The sequence below is a fragment of the Terrapene carolina genome, unplaced genomic scaffold, assembly GCF_002925995.2.
Source record: "Terrapene carolina triunguis isolate 2854851 unplaced genomic scaffold, T_m_triunguis-2.0 Scaffold49, whole genome shotgun sequence".
In the NCBI taxonomy this organism is placed as follows: Eukaryota; Metazoa; Chordata; order Testudines; family Emydidae; genus Terrapene; species Terrapene triunguis.
The window spans coordinates 3119410-3140408 of record NW_020664400.1 but is presented as its reverse complement, the minus strand read 5'-3'; the positions used below and the strand labels follow the sequence as shown (position 1 = coordinate 3140408).

Sequence of the window (20999 nt, the reverse complement as noted above, 5' to 3'; positions counted from 1 at the left end):
GGCCGGGGCCGGGGCCGCGGGGCTGGAACCGCTTATGCTGCTGCTCCTCGCCGGCAGACTGGGGTCCCTGCCCAGTAACGGCCTTACGCCGGCTTGGGTAACAGGCCGCCCTCTTATCACGAGTAACTCTTGAGATAAGGGGACAGTCGTTAGGAGTGGGGCCCTAATCAGATTGTCCCCCTGCTTCTGTGACAGGCACCAGGCGGAGCTAGTGTGGGGGCTGGGGGAAGACTCCTTGGGGGGCAGGAGTGCTGGGTTCTGTTCCCAGCCCGGGGAGGGGAGTGGGGTCTAGTGGTTAGAGCTGGGGGGGCAGCTCCTGGGTTTTCCCAGCTCTGGGAGTGGGGTTCTGTGCCTGGCTCTGGGAAGGGAGTGTGATCTAGGGCTTAGAGCAGGGGCTTGGGGGCTCAAACCTAATAAAACCCTCCTGGGTTCTGTTCTTGACTCACTGTGTGACTCTGGCCTTTCCCCTCTCAATGCCTCAGTTTCCCCTGCTGTAGAATGGGGTTGATGAGACTGACCCCTCCTCTCGGCGGGGGGCGGGCAGGAGGCCCTTCATATTGATAAATCTCATTGGGATCCTGCAGGAAAGGGCCAGGTACCAGCACTGCTGCTTTGGGTCACCAAACACAGAGTCGTAAACCAACACAGACTTTTAATACTGACAATTACCCAGGGCTGGGAAGCTGTAAACAGAGACTGCTGGGGGTGTGGCCTGCAGGACCACCGACCACACGTCTCCCTCCCACCCAACTGCCTTTCTCATCTGCTGCTGAATCTTCATTTCCATCCTGCCAGCAGGGGCCGACCCGGCCTGGTCTTTGCTTTGCTCCCCAGCCCTGTACAAACCCCAACACCTTTTGCTCCCACTGCAGAGCTCGGCCAGGTGCAGCCTGGCTGGTTCTTCAGGCTCGTCCACTTTGAAGGGAAGAGGCAAATATTTATACGTAGCCCAAAAATGTTACATTCTCTGTGGCTCCGACCTGAGGGGGAGGAGGCAGAAAGGACCAGCTTGGTCGGGGGACGGGGACAGAGAGATCTCCCCAACGTTTCCCACAGCTGCGGCTTTTGCTACAAAACAAAATCCAGCCTCTATCTGTTCTCGGTATGAAGAAAACTTTTCCCTGGTGACCCTGAGGAAAACTGCCTGAGTTTGCAGAGAGCCTGAGCCGATCGCTTGGAGATGAAGGATTTGCCCCGGGGGTAACCAGTGCAACGACACCTACTTGAGTTTGCTGAGGGCCCAAAGCAATAGCAGCGAGCATGCGGGATGAACGCCCCGTTTGTTCCAGTGAGGGCTAGCTCTGGTGTCCACTGCTGTCACTTTAAATGGCAACACTTCACTATTCCAGAGGGGAGAGGAAGGATCAGAGTACAAAGGGCTTGGCGGGGGGGAGGGCGGCATGGCTGGATTAATTTCCCACAAAGCGGGGCTCCGCTTCAGCCATCTGGAAACACTGCACTGAAATAGCCTTTTCCTGGGCTTGCGTCTGTCCCGTTCCCTCCCTCAGTTACGTCAGGCCAGTTTTCATCAGGTTTAAATAAAGTGCTCCGTGTTGGGAGCAGGCAGGGCTAGAGCAGATCAGCCCTAAGCCATCCACTCCCATACCTATCTTCAGCACAAACTGCTTCAGGAGCGCTGGAAAACCCAATTCCCCATGCTGCCCGTAGTTGTTGCATGATACTGTATGGCAGGATAGGGATTCCTGCCTGACCCTTGGGGCCATCAACCCTGGAGTATGAGAGTTGATTACGACTGTAACAGAAAAGAAAGAGGAGATGCCCTGGCTGTGGAGGTGATTGGGGGATGGAGGCTGGAGGTCTCCTTAACCCAGAGAGAGGGCAGCATGGCACCAGAGGCCTTCTTGTGAGAGGGGCTGCATCCCTGTGACCCCTGCTGGCTCTCCTGTTTGCAGGGAGCTGGGGCTATTGGGGTGGGGAGGCTGCAGGGTATGTCGGGATTGCACCCATCAGGCGATGAAGATGCGTGAGCAGGGGCTGAGGTGGTAACGGGAATCCCCATGCTGCACCAGTGCCAGAGGCAGGGTGGGCGACACAGGGCTTGGGGGCTGCTGGGAGACCAGGTTCAGGCAGCCACTAGGCAGTGCAAAACCATCAATCCATGCACCAGCATCCTCCAGAGCCCCACAAGCAGCAGGACCCAGCCCCCCCACTGTTCTCCCCACCGGCAACATCTCCAAACCCAGGGGGGGACAGTAGCTGCTGGGGCCCATCCCCCACCTCAGCTGCTTCCTCTTCAGCCCAGTACCCCCTGAGGGCAGAGTTTAACCTTCTCTCTGTCAAACACAGGGTAGGGGCCTGACACCCCCTGGGGGTGTGTACAAGCAGGAGATGGGCACTTGTGTTAGTGCTGGAGATAGATGGGCTTCTCCCCAGAGTGGGGCAGCAGCCCAGCAGTCCCCACCCACGCACCCAGACCCTGCCAATGTGTCCGGGCCTACAGTCTGCCAGCGAGGCACCACCATTGCTAGCCGAGCAGAGCCTGTCCCACTCAGTGACGGCTGGATCTGGGTCCGCACCAGCTCCACTCAGCAGCCTCAGCTCTGGGGACATCTGCTCCAAGCAGTGCTGGGCTCTGATCAGCTCCATGTGCCAGGGCAGGGCCGTTTCTATCTAGATCCACCTCCGCTAGATGTGCCCTGGCCTGAGCCCTAGGAGCATTTTGTACCAGCTGGTCTTAGCCAGGCTGGGATGGGACACGGAGTGGGCAGAGCTCCCCCCACCCAGGAGAGTCTCCTGTCCCAGCTCTGCTGATCCCCCTCACTCCTGACTCACAGCCCCCTGCTACTCCTGGACCCCCAGCTCTGCCAATGCCCCTCACTCCTGACCCGCCACAGCCCACTGTGGGGGAAGGCCCCAGCCTTAACCCTAAAGCACTAGCCCAGCGCACAGAACCAACCTGCTGGGATCGGGGCTGCCCCGGGGGGCTGGATCTCCTGAACAGGTCTGTGAATGACCTGGGGGGGGGGGGGACCTGGGGGGGCTGGGACACGGGGGGCAGGCAAAGCTTGGAGCCCATCACTGGGGGCCCAATGTCTGGGTTCTGTGCCGGGGCAGAGGGACCCGAACCCCCTGGGTCCCCCCGCCTGGGGGAGCCGGGCCCGGCCCGTGTCTCTTTAAAGGCAGCGGCAGGAGGCAGGCCCGCCCCTCGCACCTGGGGACCGGCCGGGCCGGGCTGGGCTGCAGGAAGCAGGAAGTTTGGGCTGAAACTTCGCGCACCAGGAAGTGTCCGGAGAGGCGAGAGCGGAGCCCCCTGGAGCATGGTGAGTGCCCGGGATTGGGGACGCGGGCGGGGGGCATTACTGCCCCCCCCCCTTTACACGGGTCTCCGGTGCCCGGAGGGGATCCGGAGTGACTCCGCGCGGGGAGGGGCCCGGGACCGGCTTAGGAGCTGGCTGTACTGCGGCTGCCGGGGGGGGAGCGGACTGGAAACAGCTGCTGGGGGCGGGGGGATCCCGCCTGGCTAACAACCCCCCCGCCTCTTCTCCGCTGCGGGTGTGGGGGTGTTAAGTGACTTGCCTGAGTTTAACCCCCCCACACACACACACTCCTCTCCAGTGCTGGGGAGAGAACCCAGGAGTCCTGGCTCCCAGCTGGGCCATACACCCACTGTGGTGTAGCTGAGCGTGGCCCATCCTGTCTGGTGGCTGCTGGGGGGAGGGGGGCACAGGACAGGATCCGGGTGACAGAGGGAGGAAGCGGGGCCTGAGAACTGCGCGCTCGGCGCTGCAGGCTGCTCCCTGGGCTGTCTCCATGGTGACGGCCAGGCAGTGCCTGGGTAAGCAGAGGCTGGGTGCAGGTAGCGATTGCTGTGGGGCGGGAGCTGGCTGCAGCCAGCGTGGGGAGGGGAAGGGGCAGCTGGGATCTTTTCCAGGAAGGGAATGGGGTGGGGGTCTGCAGCGTCTCAAAGGGAGCGCAGGAGCAAGGTCATTCCTGAGCCCAGAGAGATACCCCCCACCTCCAAAGTAACAGGCTCCTGGCTGTGTCCCGTGCCCAGTGCCAAGGCCCCTCATGGATCCACAGGCTCTGAGCTGCATGGCCCCCCCTCTTTTCTCCCCCCCCCCCCCCGGGCGCGGGGGCTCCTTTTCCCCCCCCCCCCCCCCCCCCCGGATCCCTGCAGAGCTGCCTAGAAAGAGGAAGTGGGTGGCCTAACGGTTCCTGCGCCCTTGGGGGACTGCAGTGCCCAAGCCCTGTTCTGCAGCCGGAGCCGGGCACAGGTGGGAGACAGGCCCCTGGAACTGCAGAGCTGTTTTGGGGCCAGGGTGGGATGTGGGGGAGAGGGGATGGCTCAGTGGGCGTTTGGGGGCAGCGTTGGCGGGTGGAGTGGATGGAGGCCATAGCGTCCTTTACAGCTGGGCTGGGTCTAAAAGGGGCCACAGACCCTGGGGGCTCCTGGCCTGAGCTGCCTGCTGTGTGGGGCTTTCGGGGGCTGGGAAGATGCAGGGGACTGGGGGTTGGGGGGTCTTTAGGGGGTGGTTGCCAAAGGACTGGTGCCGCTGAGGCCCCCCTAGCCGTGATCCCCCACTGAGGGGGACAGAGGCTCTAAGCCATGGTCTGTCCATCTGAGCTGTCTGTGAGCAGCTGCAAAGCAAATGGGCAGAAGGCAAAAGATTAATGTCCCCATCCCCCCAGCCCAGGCTCGCTGGCACGTCCAGCTCCCTGCATCTGGGGTCACTAATTCACCTGAGTCAGGAGAGAAGGGCTTAATTCCTGGCCCCGGTGCTGGCTGAGCAGGACTCCCCAGTCCAGAGCCCCGGGGGGGGGGGGAGCTGCCTGGGATCTGAAGGGTTAAGGGAAGGAGCTCTGGTGCCCCAGATGTTGCCAAGGTGCCCTGGCAGTGAGGGGTGCGGTAGGGATTTGGGGAGGTTTCCCTTAAAGGGACCACGCAGTGGGAATGGAGGGGTGCTCTGGGCCCTCTGCTGTCTGCTTCCTGCTGGGGGCCTGGGGTTCCACCTCCCCAGGGGTGGGGTGGGGGTCTCTGCACCCCCCGTTAGATCCATGTTGGCCACCTCTGGACCTGTCCTGGGTTAAAAACGGGGTCAGATTTGGGGGATCGGCATGGTGGGGGCTAAATGCAGAAGGTGCTGGGGGGTTGAGGGGGGGCCTGGGTGAGCTGCTATGAATGGCCGGAAAGGGGAGGTGGCAGTCGTGCTGCCTGCCAGGGCCAGTCTAAAGGGGAGTCTCTCGGCGGGCTGCTGGACTCAGACAGACCCTGGGGCTCCCATGGGGCTCCCTCCGGCCCGCGCTGGGCAGCGCTACCCTGGGCTGGCTCTGATCCCTGGTGCCTGACGTACTTTGGGCGCTGGCCCAGGGCAGCGTTTCTGAGATTCCGGCCTGGGACCCGCCCAGCCCGACATGCCTGGGTCTGACCAGCCCAGCCGCTTGGACCAGGCTCAGCAGGAGGGGGAGGAGACGAGGGGGTGGCTCTGACCCTGCTCCCCCCCCCCCGGGGGTCTCACAGGCTCAGGGGGTGCTTCCATCCTGGGGCTGTCCCAGGTCCCTGGGTGGGCTGAGTTTGCGGGGTCTCTTCTCCGCAGGAGGCAAGGACCAAGCAGAGCTTTGGAGACAGCCCCCCTCTCCACCCCTGCAGAGGGCTCTGCCCTGGGCCCCCCTGGGCTGGCGGTGTCACACCTGCTGCCCCATGCCCCCTGCAGGCAGAGGGCAGAACTGCAGGAGGGGAGATTGCTGGGACCGACCCGACCGGCTGGGCGAGTCCGGCTGGCGGTGGAGACGTGAGGCGGGTGCTGGAAGTTCCCTGTTGACATTCTGCAGTGATAAGTTTTGGGGGGAGGAGGGGAAGGGCAATCACCCTGGGGGAGCTCTGCCCCATTGCCCAGAGAGCTCCCCCCAGCCCAGTCCTGCCCCATGGGACCTCCCTCAGCCTCTGTGCCCACAGCTCTGCCTCGGTGTTCTGGACCCCCCTGGCCTTGGGCCGGGCACCCTCCTTCCCCAGCTGTCTCCTCTCCCTTCCTTATGCTGGCTGAGGTGCTGCGGTCCAGTGGTTAGAGCAGGGGGCTGGGAGCCAGGACACCTGCTTCTATTCCTGGTGCTGCGTGGGGATGCTGGGAGACAGGACTCCTGGGTTCTATTCCTGGTTCTGCCCCTGCCTTTGGGTTTGCTATGTCAACTGCCTCAGTTTCCCCACAAGATTGTTCTCCTGTGGTAAGCTGTGGGCTCGAACAGAGTCTGTGAAGCATTCTGAGCTCCTCAGAGGGACAGGGCTGCAGCTGGGCCCCTTCTCGAGGGCCCCTCCCCCTTTCGCCTTTGGACCTCCGTTCTCTGTGCCCCCGGAGGCTTTGCCTGGGCCGTGTGTGCTGCTCCCGCAGCCGCTCTCCTGTTGACCCCTGGCGGGCGCTCTCCCTACAGGAGGGCACTGCTGGCAGCGGGATGGCGACCGACCGGGTGAAGAACCTGCAGAGCGAGGTGGAGGGGGTGAAAAACATCATGTCGCAGAACGTGGAGCGGATCCTGGCGCGGGGCGAGAACCTGGACCACCTGCGGAACAAGACCGAGGACCTGGAGGCGACGGTGAGCCCTGGTGGGGTTGGGGACCGGGGAGCAGCAGGCTGGGGGAGACCCCGACCCTGTGCTCGTGAGGTTCCTGGTGAGGTCATGGGGACCCCAAGTCTGGAGTTGATTTGCAGGGGGTGGGGGCTGGAGCCTGATAGGGGGTTTGGGGCAAAGGCCTGGCACTGGGTGCCCCTGGTTCTGGTGCCACCCAAGCTAAAACAGGCCTGGGCACTGCCATGACCCCTAACCTCGCTCTGGGGGCTCCACTGCTGCCCCAACAGGCTCAGCTGGGCGTGCTGCTGCCATGGAGACGGTGCCAAGCAGGCACAGGGCTGCTCGGCGGGGGTGGGTGGGTGACGCCTCACTCTAGTTCGGATCCTGCCAGTCCTCTGGTCCCTGCCCACGTGCATTGCATGACGCCCGCTCCCCGCGGGGCGGGACTGTTTGCTCAGCCGCTGATAAACCCTGGCAGCCAGCGAGACACTGTCCCTGCGCTGCCCTTTGTCCCGCGCTGGCGCTGCTTATCTGAGGCTCTCAGCACTCAGCCCGGGCCCGTGCCAGCAGCTGCCAATCGAAACACAAGCACCCTCTGGTGGTCAGCTCTGGAATAACGTGCCTATAGCTTCCCGGCGCCGGTTTGGCTTGGAGGAGCGGAGCTGGGGCAGCGCCCACGTGTGGACCCGCCTGCTGGCATTGCTTGTGCCCACAGATCTGCCCACGTGAGCTAAAGTGGTGGAAGCTGGATTTCTACCCGCCACGCTGGAGAGCCCAGGCCCACCGCTGCCCCGGTGTAGTTGCGGCGGGAGGAAATGCCCTGGTGAACCCCCCGGTGCTGGCTCTGACGCAGCGAGCGCAGTCCGGTGGGTGCGTCTGGTAACCCAGCACCGAACTGGGGTGGCCTGTGTAGATATGGATGAAGGTCAGTGCTGGCCCGATCTGCCAGCCCAGTGAGTCTGTGTCCAGGTGCGGCCTCGCCCTGAGGGGGTGTGGCTGTCCCCCCCAATCCCTCTGGTTAGAGCTGCCCCCGGCAGGTGGGGGGCTGTCCAGCTGCGTAGGGCCAAGCCAGGCAGGGGCTGGAGGCTCTGGGTCAGCACGGTGCTAACTCCCCCACGTCTCCCACCAGTCTGAGCACTTCAAGACGACCTCGCAGAAGGTGGCCCGCAAGTACTGGTGGAAGAACGTCAAGATGATCGCCATCATCTGCGTCATTGTGGCCATCATCGTCATCCTCATCATACTCTTCGCCACCAACGTCATCCCCACATAGGCCACGCCCCGCAGCCTCTTCCTCTTCCCCCACTCCACAGCTTCCCTGCCCCCACTGCCTGAGGATCGCTGGGCTGGGGGGGGCAACGCCTCCTGTCAGCCCCCTGAGGCTGCCCCTCCCTATGCCAGGAGGGGGAGGGCACTCGTACCCTGACCCCCATTGCCCCCGTGAAAGCTCCTTGGGGACTGTAGCCCCCTGAGGGGAACTCCCCTGCTCCCTCTGGCTCTGCCCAGCTCCCTTCCCCCAAATCCTCTGTCACCCCCATCGGTGTTCCCAGGCTGGCAGAGCCAAGCCACGGGGGAGCAGCTCCCAGCCCCTCTCCATGTGGCTGACGGAGCTAGATCTGCCACCCATGGCCGCAGCCCCCCAGCTCGGCTCCAGGGGGCGGGGTTGTGCCCTCTGCCCAGTGTGGCTGGCTCTTGTCCAGCTGAGGGAGGAGGCGCTCCTGGGGCTGGGGTGATGGGCTTGGATCTGGGGAATGCTTCCCCCCCCCGCACGTGCCCTCTCTGGGGCAGAGCTGGGCATGGGCAAGGGCTGCTCTGTCCTGAGCCAGACGCAGCCCCGCAAGGAGCAATCTACCTTTTGCCTTAATAAATAACGAGAGAAGGAGAGATCCCTGCAGGAGGGGGCGGGGGATTTGTCAGCAACCTCTGTCTGTCCAGGCCGGGGGCTCATGGGCTTCACATCCTAGGTTCTCATAGCTATCCCCACCCCATGGCACCCCATAGTCTGCACCCCCTGTCCTGCCTGGAGGGGCAGGTGCTCTTGGGGGTGCAGTAACCCCCTCTTGCCTGCAGGGGGAGACTCTGCCAAAGGGAGCACCTGGGAGCTGGCGGATGCCCTGTCGACTGGGGGGGCAGGGAGGGGTGAGCAGGGCTTGTTGCAGCCTCAATCCCCCCCGCCCCCTCCCCACATGCCCTGAGTTTGGCTGTGTATGTGGATCTTAGGTTCTTATGACCAGGCTCCCCCATCAGACCTGGGGGGGTACCTGAGCCGAGCAGTAGAAATAGTTAGAGTCCCCCTCCCCCCCCGACCCTGGAGTGGGAGGCCAAGTCTTCCTGATACCCCACCCTCCCCACCCTCGCCCCCCAGAGACACAGGCTGCGCTCCCTGTAATAAATGTATTTATACCTCACTGGAGAATAGAGATTTATTGGAAGGAACCAGCCTCCGTCTCTGCTCTGTTCTGTCTGCTGAGTCCCGGTGGAATCTCTCCCCACAGTGCCCCCTGCTGGGAGAGGCTGGGACTGCACAGGCTGGCAGTGTGCTGGAGCGGGAGGTGGGAGGGGTGTTTGTGGTGGTCCTTTGTTCCAGGCTGTGACCAACTTGTAACCCTCAGCCCCTCACCCTCTGGGGCTGAGAGTGCAGGATTCGCCCGGCAGCCAGCCCTGCCCCCAGCTCTTTCCAGGGCCCCTCCCAGGTGAGGATCTGCCATGCTGCATCCCCTGAAACTGGGGCATGGAAGTGACTTGCTACGGCCGTGCCAGAGCCAGGAAGAGAACCCAGGAGTCCTGCCCATGTCTCCTGGCACAAACGTGGCAGCAGCTTGGTTGTGAGAGCTGGGGGAGGGCTAGTGGCTGGGGGTAGCATGTGGGGCAGGGCGCAGCGTTCCCTGCTGGGACTGCTTCACCCAAGGCAGAATCTCAATGGTGACAGTGCAGGCGGAGAGCTTGAGAGAGACCCCCAGTGTTTGTCTGTGCCTTGTTGAGGAGCCCCCTTAGTGTTCACCACAGCCCCGCCGTGTGGTATATGACACCTGTATGAAGCGAGGGCCCGGCCCCGCCCCACCCCAACCCCTTGCATGGGCTGAGGCCCCTCCCACAGCCAGCGGGTTATTGCTCTTTGGTGTCCCTGATTCCCGCCGCCGGAGAGACGTAAAGCATCTGCTTGGGCACAGGCCAGGCTGGGAGGGGGCCATGGTGACCAGCACCAGCGAGTGTCCCCTTCCTCCAGCCGGTTTGTGGTGAAGATGGGGCCGGAGGTTGGAGGAGGCAGATTTCGGAGCCATCCCTGCCCATGCTGCGACCTCAGCCCTATGCTTCACGGGCTTCTCCCCACCTTAGCATTTCCTATACAGAAAGCATGGCCGATGCTATTCCCTCCCCTCTGAATGGGCTGATCCCTTGGGGGGGTGCTGCGGGACACATGACTCATGGCACTGGGTCCCCCCAGCCCTGTGGGGCTGCAGCCAGTGCTCGAGGCTGTCACCAGTGCCCATACTGGTGAAGTTGGCAAGGGCAGCTGGCGAAGGCTGATGTTGCCCTGGCTGCCCAGGGGCCACATGCTGTAGCCAATGGAGGGGAGATTACTGGGTGACCTTCCCCCACCCCCCCCACACACACAGGGAGAGGGGATCCCTTGGCCCAAAGCCCAGGCCCCTAGCACTTGAGCTTCAGGAGCCTTGCCCTTTGCTGGCCCTTGTCCACTCTGGGCTCAGCCACTAGAAGGTACCATCACCAATTCCCCATGCAGCACCCTCCCAGGAGTCATTCCCGGACAATCCCCTGGCCACGGGTAACCAGATTCTGCTGAGCAGAGAGATGTGGCTGCCTCTCTGCCTCAGTTGGGGCTTTGGGGCTATGACACACAGGAGAGCAGACCTGATTCCACCCAGCAGAGGGCAGTAACAGCTATTGGTTTTAATGTTTGATCAAGGGCTCAAATCCAATGAGGGATACTTAAAACAACCCAACAAATGCAAAAAATTAAACAAGCTCCTCCTAGAGGTAGCAACCCGTTCAGCTAATGAGACACCAGCTAGAAGCAATTCCATCACTGGCACAAACTTCCATTGGCTGGTCAGAGATCTTGAGGACCGGGCGCGTCTGTGAGCAGATGGACCCTTTTGTGGCTGGGCCATGCCCTCTGCTCCCCCGCCATGGCTCTGTTCTGTTTCACACCAGCATGTGTTAACGTGTGGAACTCCTGCCACAGGGTGTCCCTGAGGCCAGAAGCTCAGCAGCGTTCGAGGGCAGGCTGAGACATTGAGCTGGTGATGAGAGCTGCCAGGGGGACCTCAGAGACTTCTAGCCTGTTACGCTGAGTCCTGCCTCAGGATATGAGCTAGCCCCCAGCTGGTGGGATGTGGTGAAACCCCCTCCGTAGGCAGGTGACACCACAATGGCCCTAGGCCATGGGCTTCCTGCCCATTCCTCAGCAGCAGCTGGAACTGGCTGCTGTGGGAGCCAGGATACCAGGCAGGATCTGCTAGTGGGGCAGCTGGCTCAGAGGCTGGGCTTCCGCTCCTGGATGGGGCTGTGGGAGCTCTGTGTTCCCCTATGCAGCTGCCCAAGGCACTGAGATGCTGGCTTCTGTGCCAGAGCCGGCCTGGGCAGCCAGGGTGGGTGGCACAGACAATGTGCAGTGTGTGGGGAACAGCTCGCGTTCCCTGCTTGGGCCTCAGCTCTGGGCGGGTGCCACGGAGGCTGGGCTGAGGCTTTGTCCGATGGCTCAGGGAGGCAGGGGGTAAAGGGGGGTTGGCAGCTCCTGGCCACTGGGAGGATGGTGGGAGCATCTGCAGCCGTGTGGGCACTGCCAGGTGGCTCCCAGCCTCAGGCACTGGCTGCAGCTCCTCAGGGCTTGGGAGGCCGGTGCCACTTGGTCCCTGCCAGGGCAGAGATGCGATGAGCCAAAGGGACTGGCGCCAGCACTATTCAGCTGGGTTTACTCTGCTGCAGCCCAGCTCTGCCACCCCATCCCCGCTGGGTCTACCCCCTTCAGTGCCAGCACGATTCCCACCCCCACCCCCCGATCTATCCCCTCTGCAGCCCCAGCACTGGCCCTGGCCTCTCTCACTCGATCCACCCCCGGATCTACCTGCCCCCATGCAGTTACACCCTGAAATGGGCAAAGTCCTGGGCACTTTGTTCAGTGCCCCTCCCCCCGCATCCCAGTTACCTCAGCTACAACCCTGCCCTCCTCCTCCCAACTCTTCCCTGGGCCCAGGAGAAGGGAGCAGCTAACAACAGACTCCAATACCTCCAAGTCCCCCCCCGACCCAGCAGGCTCCCCACCACAGCCCGTCTGCCCTGCACACCCCCGTCTCATGCTGTGAGCCATCGGGTGGGACTGGCACATTCTGGGCCTGGGCCAGCACCTGACCATTCCTTGTCACTCAGCCAGCGCTGCCTCCTGTGGAAATCTGCTGCCTGGAGCCCTGGGGAATGGGACGGGGTGTGTGTGCATGCTCGTCAGCGCCACCCATAGACCAGGTCTCATCACTGATCAGGTGCCACACACCCGAGCTGCCAGCCTGAGCTGCCACTGGCCTAGTCTGTGCCCAGCTCTTGCTGCTATCATCAGCCCCTCCCGTGTCATGGAATTCGATCTACAGTGAACTAGTGAACAGCTCCAATTACACAGAGAACATTAGGTTTCAGAGTTAACACGGGGGAGGGGAATGGGGCCTGCACAGTAGCTGCCTGCAGACTCAGGGACCCATGGCTGCATCAGTTCTGCTCAAGTCACCTTCTGCCGGCTCTTTACAGCACCACGGGTAGAGCTTTAATTACTGTGTAATGAAAGCTGAAGCCTTGGCCCCAGCTCCATGAGCCTGAAAGCCGGCCCAGGCTGACTGAGACCAGCTCTAGACAATCCGGGCACCGGTTCCCACCCCACCCACCTTCCCAGCGCGGAGCCCTGTGCCAGCCCCCACAGGAGCCAGGGCCGGCTTTAGGAAGTGCGGGGCCCAATTCGAACAGTTTCGACGGGGCCCCAGCAGGGATGACTAAAAAAAACACGTAAAAAACACGTGGGGCTTGTACTCACCAGGCGGCGCTCCTAGTCTTCGGCGGTGGGTCCTTCACTCGCTCCGGGTCTTTGGCGGCACTGAAGGACCTGCTGCCGAAGTGCTGCCGAAGACCCGGAGTGAGTGAAGGACCCGCCGCCGAAGTGCCGCCGAAGACCCAGAGCGCCGCCGGGTGAGTAAAAATTAAAAAGGAGCCTCTAGCCAGGGAAGGGATTCTCAGCCACTTGCCCCCACCCCGGCAGCCCTGCCACTGGGCGCGGGGCCCTCTTAGGCATGGGGCCTGATTTGGGAGAATTGGTGGAATTGGCCTAAAGCCGGCCCTGGCAGGAGCTGTGCAGCAGCTGCGCCGTCACGGCGTAAGAAGGGAAGTGTGCAACTCCCCAGCCACCTCCCCGGCCCCCAGGAGCTGAGAGGCCTCGTTAGAGCCCACTTCCCATTAGGTAATTAAACGGTAAACAACCGTCACGCTGGGGCAGGGCGATCCCAAGTGCAACAGCCCTGGGGCTCAGTGGGTTTGGCACCAGTGACGGATTTGCCCCATCTCAGGTGTAACTGTGCCAAAGCCACAGGGCTGACACCAACGTTCCTGCCATTGGCCCAGTGGGTTATGGGTGTTTGAACCCCCTGCTCCCACCATCCCCTGTGCCACCAGTGGGAACCCCACACCACAGAGCTGGGATCCTGCAATACATGGCAGCGGAAATGAGCAATGCACCCCGCTCTCATTGACCCCGTGGGCTGGTGTGGGGATGCAATGCACTTCCCTGGTGTGAATGCCCAAATGCCACTTCTGTGTGTTGGCAAGGCCTCAGTGCGCCCCCTGCAGCATGACCTGAGACATGGCCAGTGCTTCAGGCATAGCTCACCGCACTGGGCGATTCTGGGAGAGATCCACCCATCTTCTCCTCCTGGTTTCTGGCAGTCAGAGGTTTAGGTCGCCCTGAGCATGGGGTTGTGGCTCTGATCATCCTGGCCATCCTGGCTAATAGCCATTGAGGGACCTAGCCTCTATGAACTTATCTCATTCTTTTTTGAACCCAGTTATACTTTTGGCCTTCACAACATCCCCTGGCAAGGAGTTCCACAGATTAATTGTGCATTGTGTGAGGAAGTACTTCCTCTTGTTTGTATTAATCTGCAGCTTCTTAATTTCATCGGGTGGCCCCTGGTTTTTGTATTGTGGGAAAGGGTAAATAACACGTCTCCAGTCACTTGTCCCACACGCTTTGTGGACGTATGTGTCTCTAGCCCATCCCCCGTATTTGTCTCTTTTCTAAGCTGAACAGCTCTGAATTTTGCACTCTCTCCACATAGGGAAGCTGTTCCACACCCTTGACCATCTTTGTTCCCTGACTCTTTGCCAGCTCCACTCTCTCCTTTTGCAGCTGGGGCGACCAGCACTGGGCACAGGATTCCAGGGGTGGGCGCACCAGGGATTGATGCGGGGAGGGGGGGGGTGGTGATAACTTCTGTCTTATTTTCTATCCCTGTGCTAGTAGTTCCTAGTTGTCTTTCTCATCACTGCTGGGAACTGAGCTGGAGTTTTAGCCCCATGACTCCAGTCTCCTTCTTGAGCTAGAACCCATCTCTGTGGAGTTGGGCTTGTTTCCCCCAAGGTGCATTACTTTGCACCTCGACATGTTGAATTTCAGTCCCCCGGCCAGGGAGATCCCCCGGAACTCAGCTGTCTTGAACAATATTAGTTCATAGGCAAATGTTGCCCCTTCACTGATCACGCCCTTTTCCAGATCATTAATGAATTTGTTGAACAGCCCAGTCTGGGGGGACCCCGCCATTCACCTCCTGCCCTTTGTTTCCCGTCTAACAGCTACTGATCCAGGGCCTTCCCTCTTTCCCTGACTGCTTTGTGTCCTCCAGAGCCTTTGGCGAGGCACTTGGACTGGAAGAGTGAAAGGGGGAGCTTTTCGTGCCGTGAGACACCAGAAATTGACACCCCCCCACACCATGCAACCTGCCCCCCGGGAAGCCAGGTGGGGCAGCAGTGGCCTGTAGTAACTGACGCGCAGTGTTTTCTGTGCGCTGCTCCCTCTGCCACATGCCGCGGAGAAGGCCACACACCCTGCCCTCACCTTCCTGCTTCTCCGGCGCTGGCCTGGGAGTCCAGCGTTCACCTGGGCACATGGAAAGAAACTAACGAGCCAGTTGGAAACTGTGAGCAATTCCCAGGAGTGGCAATTAAATACAAAGCAGCATTTGCCACCTGCTCCTCCCCAGAGCCAGGGTCAGGCTCTCTCCTCCCAGATCCCTGCCCATCTCTCTACCCCGCCCCCAAATGTCCCTCGCAGCCTCCCCTTCCGAGCTCCCTTCCAGCCTGCAGCCAGCGGGCCCCTGCTGCGCACAGCTTACACCGGCAGTGCCCCAGGCTCAGGGAAGAATCCCTCTGGGGTTCATGACAGCTGAGCCCTGCATTCACACCCAAAGGTGCTGCAGGAGCAAATCAGGGCTGGGGGCTAAACGTCCTCTCCCCGAATTAGGCCTGTCTTGAGCTCCCATCCACAGATCTCCGAGCAGTTCACTAAAGGAGGGGTCATTATCCCCATATTGCAGAAAGGGAAACTGAGGCACAGTGAGGGGCGGGGACTTGGCCAAGATCACCCAGCAGGGCAGCGGCAGAGCCAGATGTGGAACCCAGCCCATGCACTGCCCTGCCCATCGCCCAGAGACGTCCACCTCTGCCGCTGCTGATCCGGCCCCTTCCTGCCCTGCCAGATTCACTCCAGAATAGATTTAGGACAGGAATGAAAGTGAAAAGACTAGAAGGAAAGAGAGAGAGGCTGAGAGCCCAGCGCCCAACACTGCCCCCTGGTGTGACTCCGGAGTGACCCAGTGTGGGACCTTGGTGTGACTCCGGAGTGACGCCGCCAGGACGGCAGGGAGAAGTGCGCTACGGACTGGGCTGAGCCGGCTCCAGGGCGCTCCTTGCCTTTCTGGGCAGGCGCTTCTCGTGGCCCTGCCCCTCTCGGCCCCTCGCCCGCCCCGCCCCGCTGCGCTCCCCTCTCCAGTGGCCGCTGGGGGGCAGGTTGGGAGGCAGCCGCCCGGGGCCCCGCGTCCACAGCTGTGAAAGCCCCGACTGCCCGGCAGCGCCCAGGGCCCCGGAGCAATTGGTGGGAGTCGGACCCCCCGGTGCAGCAGGACCTCGGCCCGGGCAGAGCGGATCGGGGCTTCCCGAGAGCCGGCGTCATGGTGAGGGGCGGAGGGCGCGGGCGGCCGCGGGCAGCAGTTTCGGTGTCTATACTCGGGGACTCCGGCACCCTGCCCAGGGCCCTGCGGGGTCACGGGGCCCCGGTCTGACCCCCGGGCGCTGCGGGGCCGGTGTGCCGCTGGCCGGGGGGGGGGGCACATGGTGCTGTTCAGTGCCTGACACCCCCCCACCCGAGTTCGGTGCCGCCCCCCATAACTGAGCTTTGTGCCCTCCTCTATCTCCCCCTGTTTTCCTCCCTGCTTGTGGCAACCCCCGCAGCTCTCCGGTCGCCTGCCCCGCCACAGGCGCTTTCCTGCCCAGCCCCTCCCGGACGCCGGACCGGGTGAACCAGAAGCCAAAGACCACATCCTGATCCCAGCTCCAGGCAACCCTTTGTCCCCACCGAGTCAATCGTTTACCGGTTAATCGGAGTTAGCAGAGGCTTTGTGTACACACAGCCACCCCGGGACAACCTGTGCTGAGATCTTAAACCAGTTCAGGCCTGGGCCACACCAGGCAGTTTTGCTGGGCTATCCGCCAAGCGCTACACCAGTTCTTTTGCTGTCTCCGCTAGGAGGGCTTAGATACAACCTCCTGGGCTTTCCATCAGTAGATCTCACAGCACTTTACTAAGCAGGTTGGTGTCCTTACCCCATTTTACCATTGTGGAAAACTGAGGCACACAGCAGGGAAGAGACATGCCCAAAGTCACTCAGAACTTCAGTGGCAGAGCTGGGACTAGACCTCAGGTCTCCCACATGCCAGTCCTGTGCTCTGCCTCATGGGTTATACACCCTATGTGGACCCGCGGATTTTGGTGTAAAGGGGCTTGCTCTGGTTTAGTTTATGTCTCTTCAGTGCTAAGCCAAGAAAAGACCCTTGCACTGAAGTGGGGAATTAGCCCAGTGTCACTATAGTGCTGTAATTAGGCTGGTAAATTTCTTTGTGTGGCCAAGCCCTCGGCCTTGTGTCTCAACCTTCCCAGGTGGCCTGGCCCCTGATACCTGAGCTCAGTGCTTCTCCTTCCCAGGCCCCCCCAGACCTTATTCAATGTACAAATAGATATAAATAAATATCTCCGCAGCCCCCTCCCATGAGTAAAAAGTGTCGGTGGGGCCACTGCTGAGCCGATCGACCTGCTGTGTGTGTGGAGGGGCTGGCAGAGATTCCTTGCCCTGGCAGGCTCAGGGTTTGTGGAGCAAGATTTTCTTTGCTTGAGGTCGTTTCCAGAGGAAAGTGGCTGTGTCCCTGCAGGGAGCTCGCCGGGGGAAAGCAGCTGATCCACGCTAGCTGTGCTGGTCGGTTTCCCTGGGGAGACAGCCCTCGGCTGTACCGGTGTAAGGCTCCCATCGCTCCTGCGCTGTGGGGTCGTGCTGCTCTGAGGGCACCACCCCAGCTGACGCCTCAAGGCCTTGCCCTAAGCTAAGAGTCTGCCCAGCTGTCGGCCCCCGTTTATCTCTGTGCGAAAGCCCCAGCTCCTGTGTCAGGCTCGCCAGTGTCACGGCACCACGACGTGTCTCGGGAGGGCTTTCACTTCGCCCTGCTTCCCAAGAGCTGTGCTGCCTGCAGGCCCACTGAGGCTGCCAGGCCGCCCCTCCCTTCGCAGGGTCCCCCCGGGACGAGCACACCCACAGCACGCCTGGGCTGCTGGGGCCCTGACGTGGTTGCAACTGTAGTGTGGACAAGCCCAGAGATTTCCCCCTTGTGGTTCTGTAGCATCTCTGGGCCCGACAGATCGGGGAGTTTGCCCAGCAGCTGCTCACAGGTACGGGGAGGGATTGCTGGTGCAGGGACCCGTGGGTGGCAGCTTGCCTGTGCCTTAGCTCCCCTTGCAAACCCCTTCCCCAGGGGTCAGGGAGCCTGAGTGCGCCCCAGATCTAGGGGTCAGGCCCCCTGGATCTCTCGTAGTGACCCCCAGCTGTTGGGGCAGATCCTGCGGAGGCCTGTGGTTCTGACTCACCCACTCTGATGCACGGAAGAAGGGCCTTCAAAGGCCATGCTGGTGCATGTGACAGTCCCTACAGGGTTAATCTGCTTTGGCAGGCAGCTGGTCCTGGCCCCAGCCCCTCCTGGGGGAGATGAGGAAGGACCTGTGGAGTGGGGGGTCTGCGGGGAGCGGGGTCTGGCAGCTCTCCTCTGAGGAAGGGCTGGGCTATTGCTCCGTACCCGCCTTGGTGTTCCAGATGTGGCATCGTGCAGCCAACCTGGGCGAGCCAGCTGTGTGATGTGCACCAGCCAGGGGTCTGGCCCATGGACTCCAGCCGCCGTGCGCTGGGCTGTAAATACTGCGCCCGGATCTCTCAGAGGCACCCGCCCCCCTCCCTCGCAGGGAGTTGGGTGTTTGTCTGCGGGCTGCAGGGCCCGATCCTGGGAACCAGCAGGGCAGCTCCACCAAACAGCCCAGGCTCAGCCCCCTCCTCCTCCCTCCCCCTCTCTGCAAAAGGCAACAGGAAACCTCGGTGCAGAGAGGCCCGTGTCTTGGTTTCAACTCCGGGGCTCAGCCCCTCCTCCCCCCCCCCACTGCAAAAGGCTCAGCTTTAGCCCACGGCTGGCTGGGCGATGGCAGATGGGACCCCAGGAGCCTGGCCCTGGGGATGTGGGTAGATCGCGTGCTCCTGTGGCTAAGGAGCTTCGCTTCCTTTAGCACTGCAGAGAGGAACTGGGGCTGTGGGAACTGTCCTGTCCCGTCCCCCCCGCCCCTCAGTTGCTTCCACTTTTAAAGGCTTGTTCCACCCCAAGTGGCAGCCATGCGCTGGCAGGGAGGGCCGGCCTCATCTAGGCAGGGGCATTTGCCATCTGCTGTGCCCACCAGCGCTGTTAATCCCCCGGTGCCCAGGAGCCCAGACTGAGACTGGGGCCTCCGTGGGGCTGGGCGTTGCACGGCCCTCAGCCAAAGAACGGGGAGGGACAGGAGCAAGCAGGCTGGCCCTGGCTGCCTCCTGGGGGGCTCAGCCTAGCCCAGGGCTGCTGGACATCCAGCTGGGGGGGAGGGAGGGGGCTGGTGTGTGGAATTTAAATTATTCAAGGCTCCCTGGGGTCGTGCTGCTCTGAGCAGCCATCACAGGACTTGGCGCTTTCCCACCCGACTGTGCTGGCAGGCAGGACTCCTGGGTTCTATTCTCGGCTCTGCCTCTCTGGGTGACTTCAGGCAAGTCCCTCCCCCGCTCTGGGCCTCGGTTTCCCCATGTGTGATGCGGGATCAGGATCCCGAGCCACTGGGGTGAGCCCTGTTAGATCGGGGGGGCTGGTGTCAGTGCCAAGAGCTCTGAGCTTCACAAAGAGATTCACACGGTGGCCTGGCAGATCAGGGGCTGGACTGGGCTTCAGGAGAGCCAGGTGAATTCCTGGCTCTGCACAGAAGCTGGTTCAGTCACTGAATTGCTCTGGGCCTCAGTTTCCCCATTTGTGAAAGAGGGATAACGGCCCTTTGTCTCTATTCTCTGATGAGGCTGTCGGCTCTTGGGGGCAGGGGGTGTCTCTGGCTGTGTCTGGGCAGCACCTGTATGGTGGGCTGCCCATCTCAGCTGGGGCCTCTACCTGCTACCGTAATACCCCTAATAAAGCAACATCCCCAGTGCCCGCCCGAGATCGGTGGGTTGGGGTTTGCTGCCAGCCTGGGGGTCTGTTTCACCTGGTTGTGAGCCAAGCAGGGACGATGGGACTGACCGAGAGCAGGGTGGAGAAAGACCCTGCCTGACAAGGGGGGTTCTGCCCACTGGCTGCACCCACTCCCTGGGGAGCATAGCCCCCCGCACATGGGGGTTTATCTGTTGTTCTGCCCCACTGCAGGGAGTGGGGAAAGGCAGCTTGTTCTGCCCCTTCCCTGGGTCCCCCATCCTCAGGCTGCCGGGGGCCCTGCTGCTCAGGGCAGGTTGTGCCCCTTCCCGTCCCCTGGGCTGTGAGGGGCTGGTGCTGCTCCGCTGGGAGGACACCCCAGGGTGGGGGCTGCAGGGCAGAGAGTCTCCAAGGAGCCAAACACCTGCAGTAGCCTGGAAAGTCACACCCCAGGCTCCCCAAGAAATCCCGCCCCCCCCCCCCAAACTGATTCCCTCATTGGTATGTGGGCCTCTGAACCCACCTGCGTGCGTCAGCACGGGCTCAGCACATGCCACTAGCCCCGCATTTCCTCTGCTCCGAGACCCCCTTCGATCCTCCTGTCTCAGCCCCCGCTGCGATCCACCCCAGATCTGCCCAGCCGCCTAACGGGCTATTGCCACTGCATGGGGAGGGGTGTTTATTCCAGTCACACCTAGAAACCCTGCCCGAGATCAGGGCCCCGTCATGCCGGGCGCTGCCCAGATCCCAACCGAAATCAGGGCCCCGTCGGGCTGGACGCTGCCCAGACCCTGCCCGAGATCAGGGCCCCCTTGTACCGGGCGCTGCCCAGACCCCGCCCGAGATCAGGGCCCCGTCGTGCCGGGCGCTGCCCAGATCCCCAGAGACTCTCCTTGCCCCAGAGAGCTTGGTCTGACTGGATGGAAGGAGGAAGGATCCCATTGCAGGTTGGGTGCTGAGGCCAAGCCAGATGCAGTGACTGGTCTGTGGTCACGTGGGGAGTCCACGGCAGAGCCAGGAACTGAACCCATCTTGTAGGGCCCCCGGTCCAGCCCACGCTGGCAGCGCTGGGAATTCCCTACCCTGGTGACTTGTTTTTCCAGCTCTCGCTGCCTCCAGGCATCAATCAAAGGAGCCCGGAACAAACAATAGTGACATGGCCGATTCCCGTAAACCCCCCCCACCCCCCGGCCCAGAGACTGGGACGCGCTCCAGCAGCCGGATGTCCTGACACCTCGGTCCCCCACAGGAAATGCCCCCTGGCCCAGTGCTGGCTCCAGGCCATGGCCTATGAGAGAGGCTGGGACCAAATTAGTGTGGGGTGTCTCGGCGCCCCAGACTCGTGGGGGTGACCCTGGGGCAGGGGTGGGCAGGAGGAACCCTGAGCATTGTCCTCAGCTGAGCAGAGCGGGCAGGGAGAGAGAGAGGCTCGGGGGGGAAAATGAGGGCTGGGTTGGGGTCAGCCATGGCTGGGGCGAAGGGAGGGGGGCACTGTCCCTGAGCTAATCCCACAGCATGGGCGAATGCAACCCCAATTCCAGCCCCCACACCCCAACCCCCGCACGCCCAGTTCCTGCCCTCCGCACCCCAACCCCCGCACACAGTACCCCAACCCCCGCACGCCCAGTCCCTGCCCTCCGCACCCCAACCCCTGCACACAGTACCCCAACCCCAGCATGCCCAGTCCCTGCCCTCCACAC

At 62.2% G+C, this 20999-nt stretch overlaps 2 protein-coding genes across 2 annotated transcripts in view; both read left to right on the top strand.

Annotated features, from left to right (window-relative positions):
• The first annotated feature begins 3127 nt into the window (after positions 1–3127).
• LOC112112042 (vesicle-associated membrane protein 8) lies at positions 3128–8805 on the top strand. Its single transcript, XM_024207750.3, has 3 exons — positions 3128–3281; positions 6385–6546; positions 7652–8805. Exons 1-3 carry the CDS (start codon positions 3279–3281, stop codon positions 7793–7795), a joined length of 309 nt encoding a protein of 102 aa, XP_024063518.1. The 5' UTR covers positions 3128–3278; the 3' UTR covers positions 7796–8805.
• Positions 8806–15567: 6762 nt separating this feature from the next.
• The window catches only part of LOC113407608 (vesicle-associated membrane protein 5-like), an 8624-nt gene continuing 3192 nt past the window's right edge, over positions 15568–20999 (top strand). Inside the window, exon 1 of the mRNA XM_026656495.1 lies at positions 15568–15746. Within this exon, the coding sequence (XP_026512280.1) occupies positions 15744–15746 (3 nt within the window). The 5' untranslated portion in view covers positions 15568–15743. The remainder of the gene's footprint in view (positions 15747–20999) is intronic.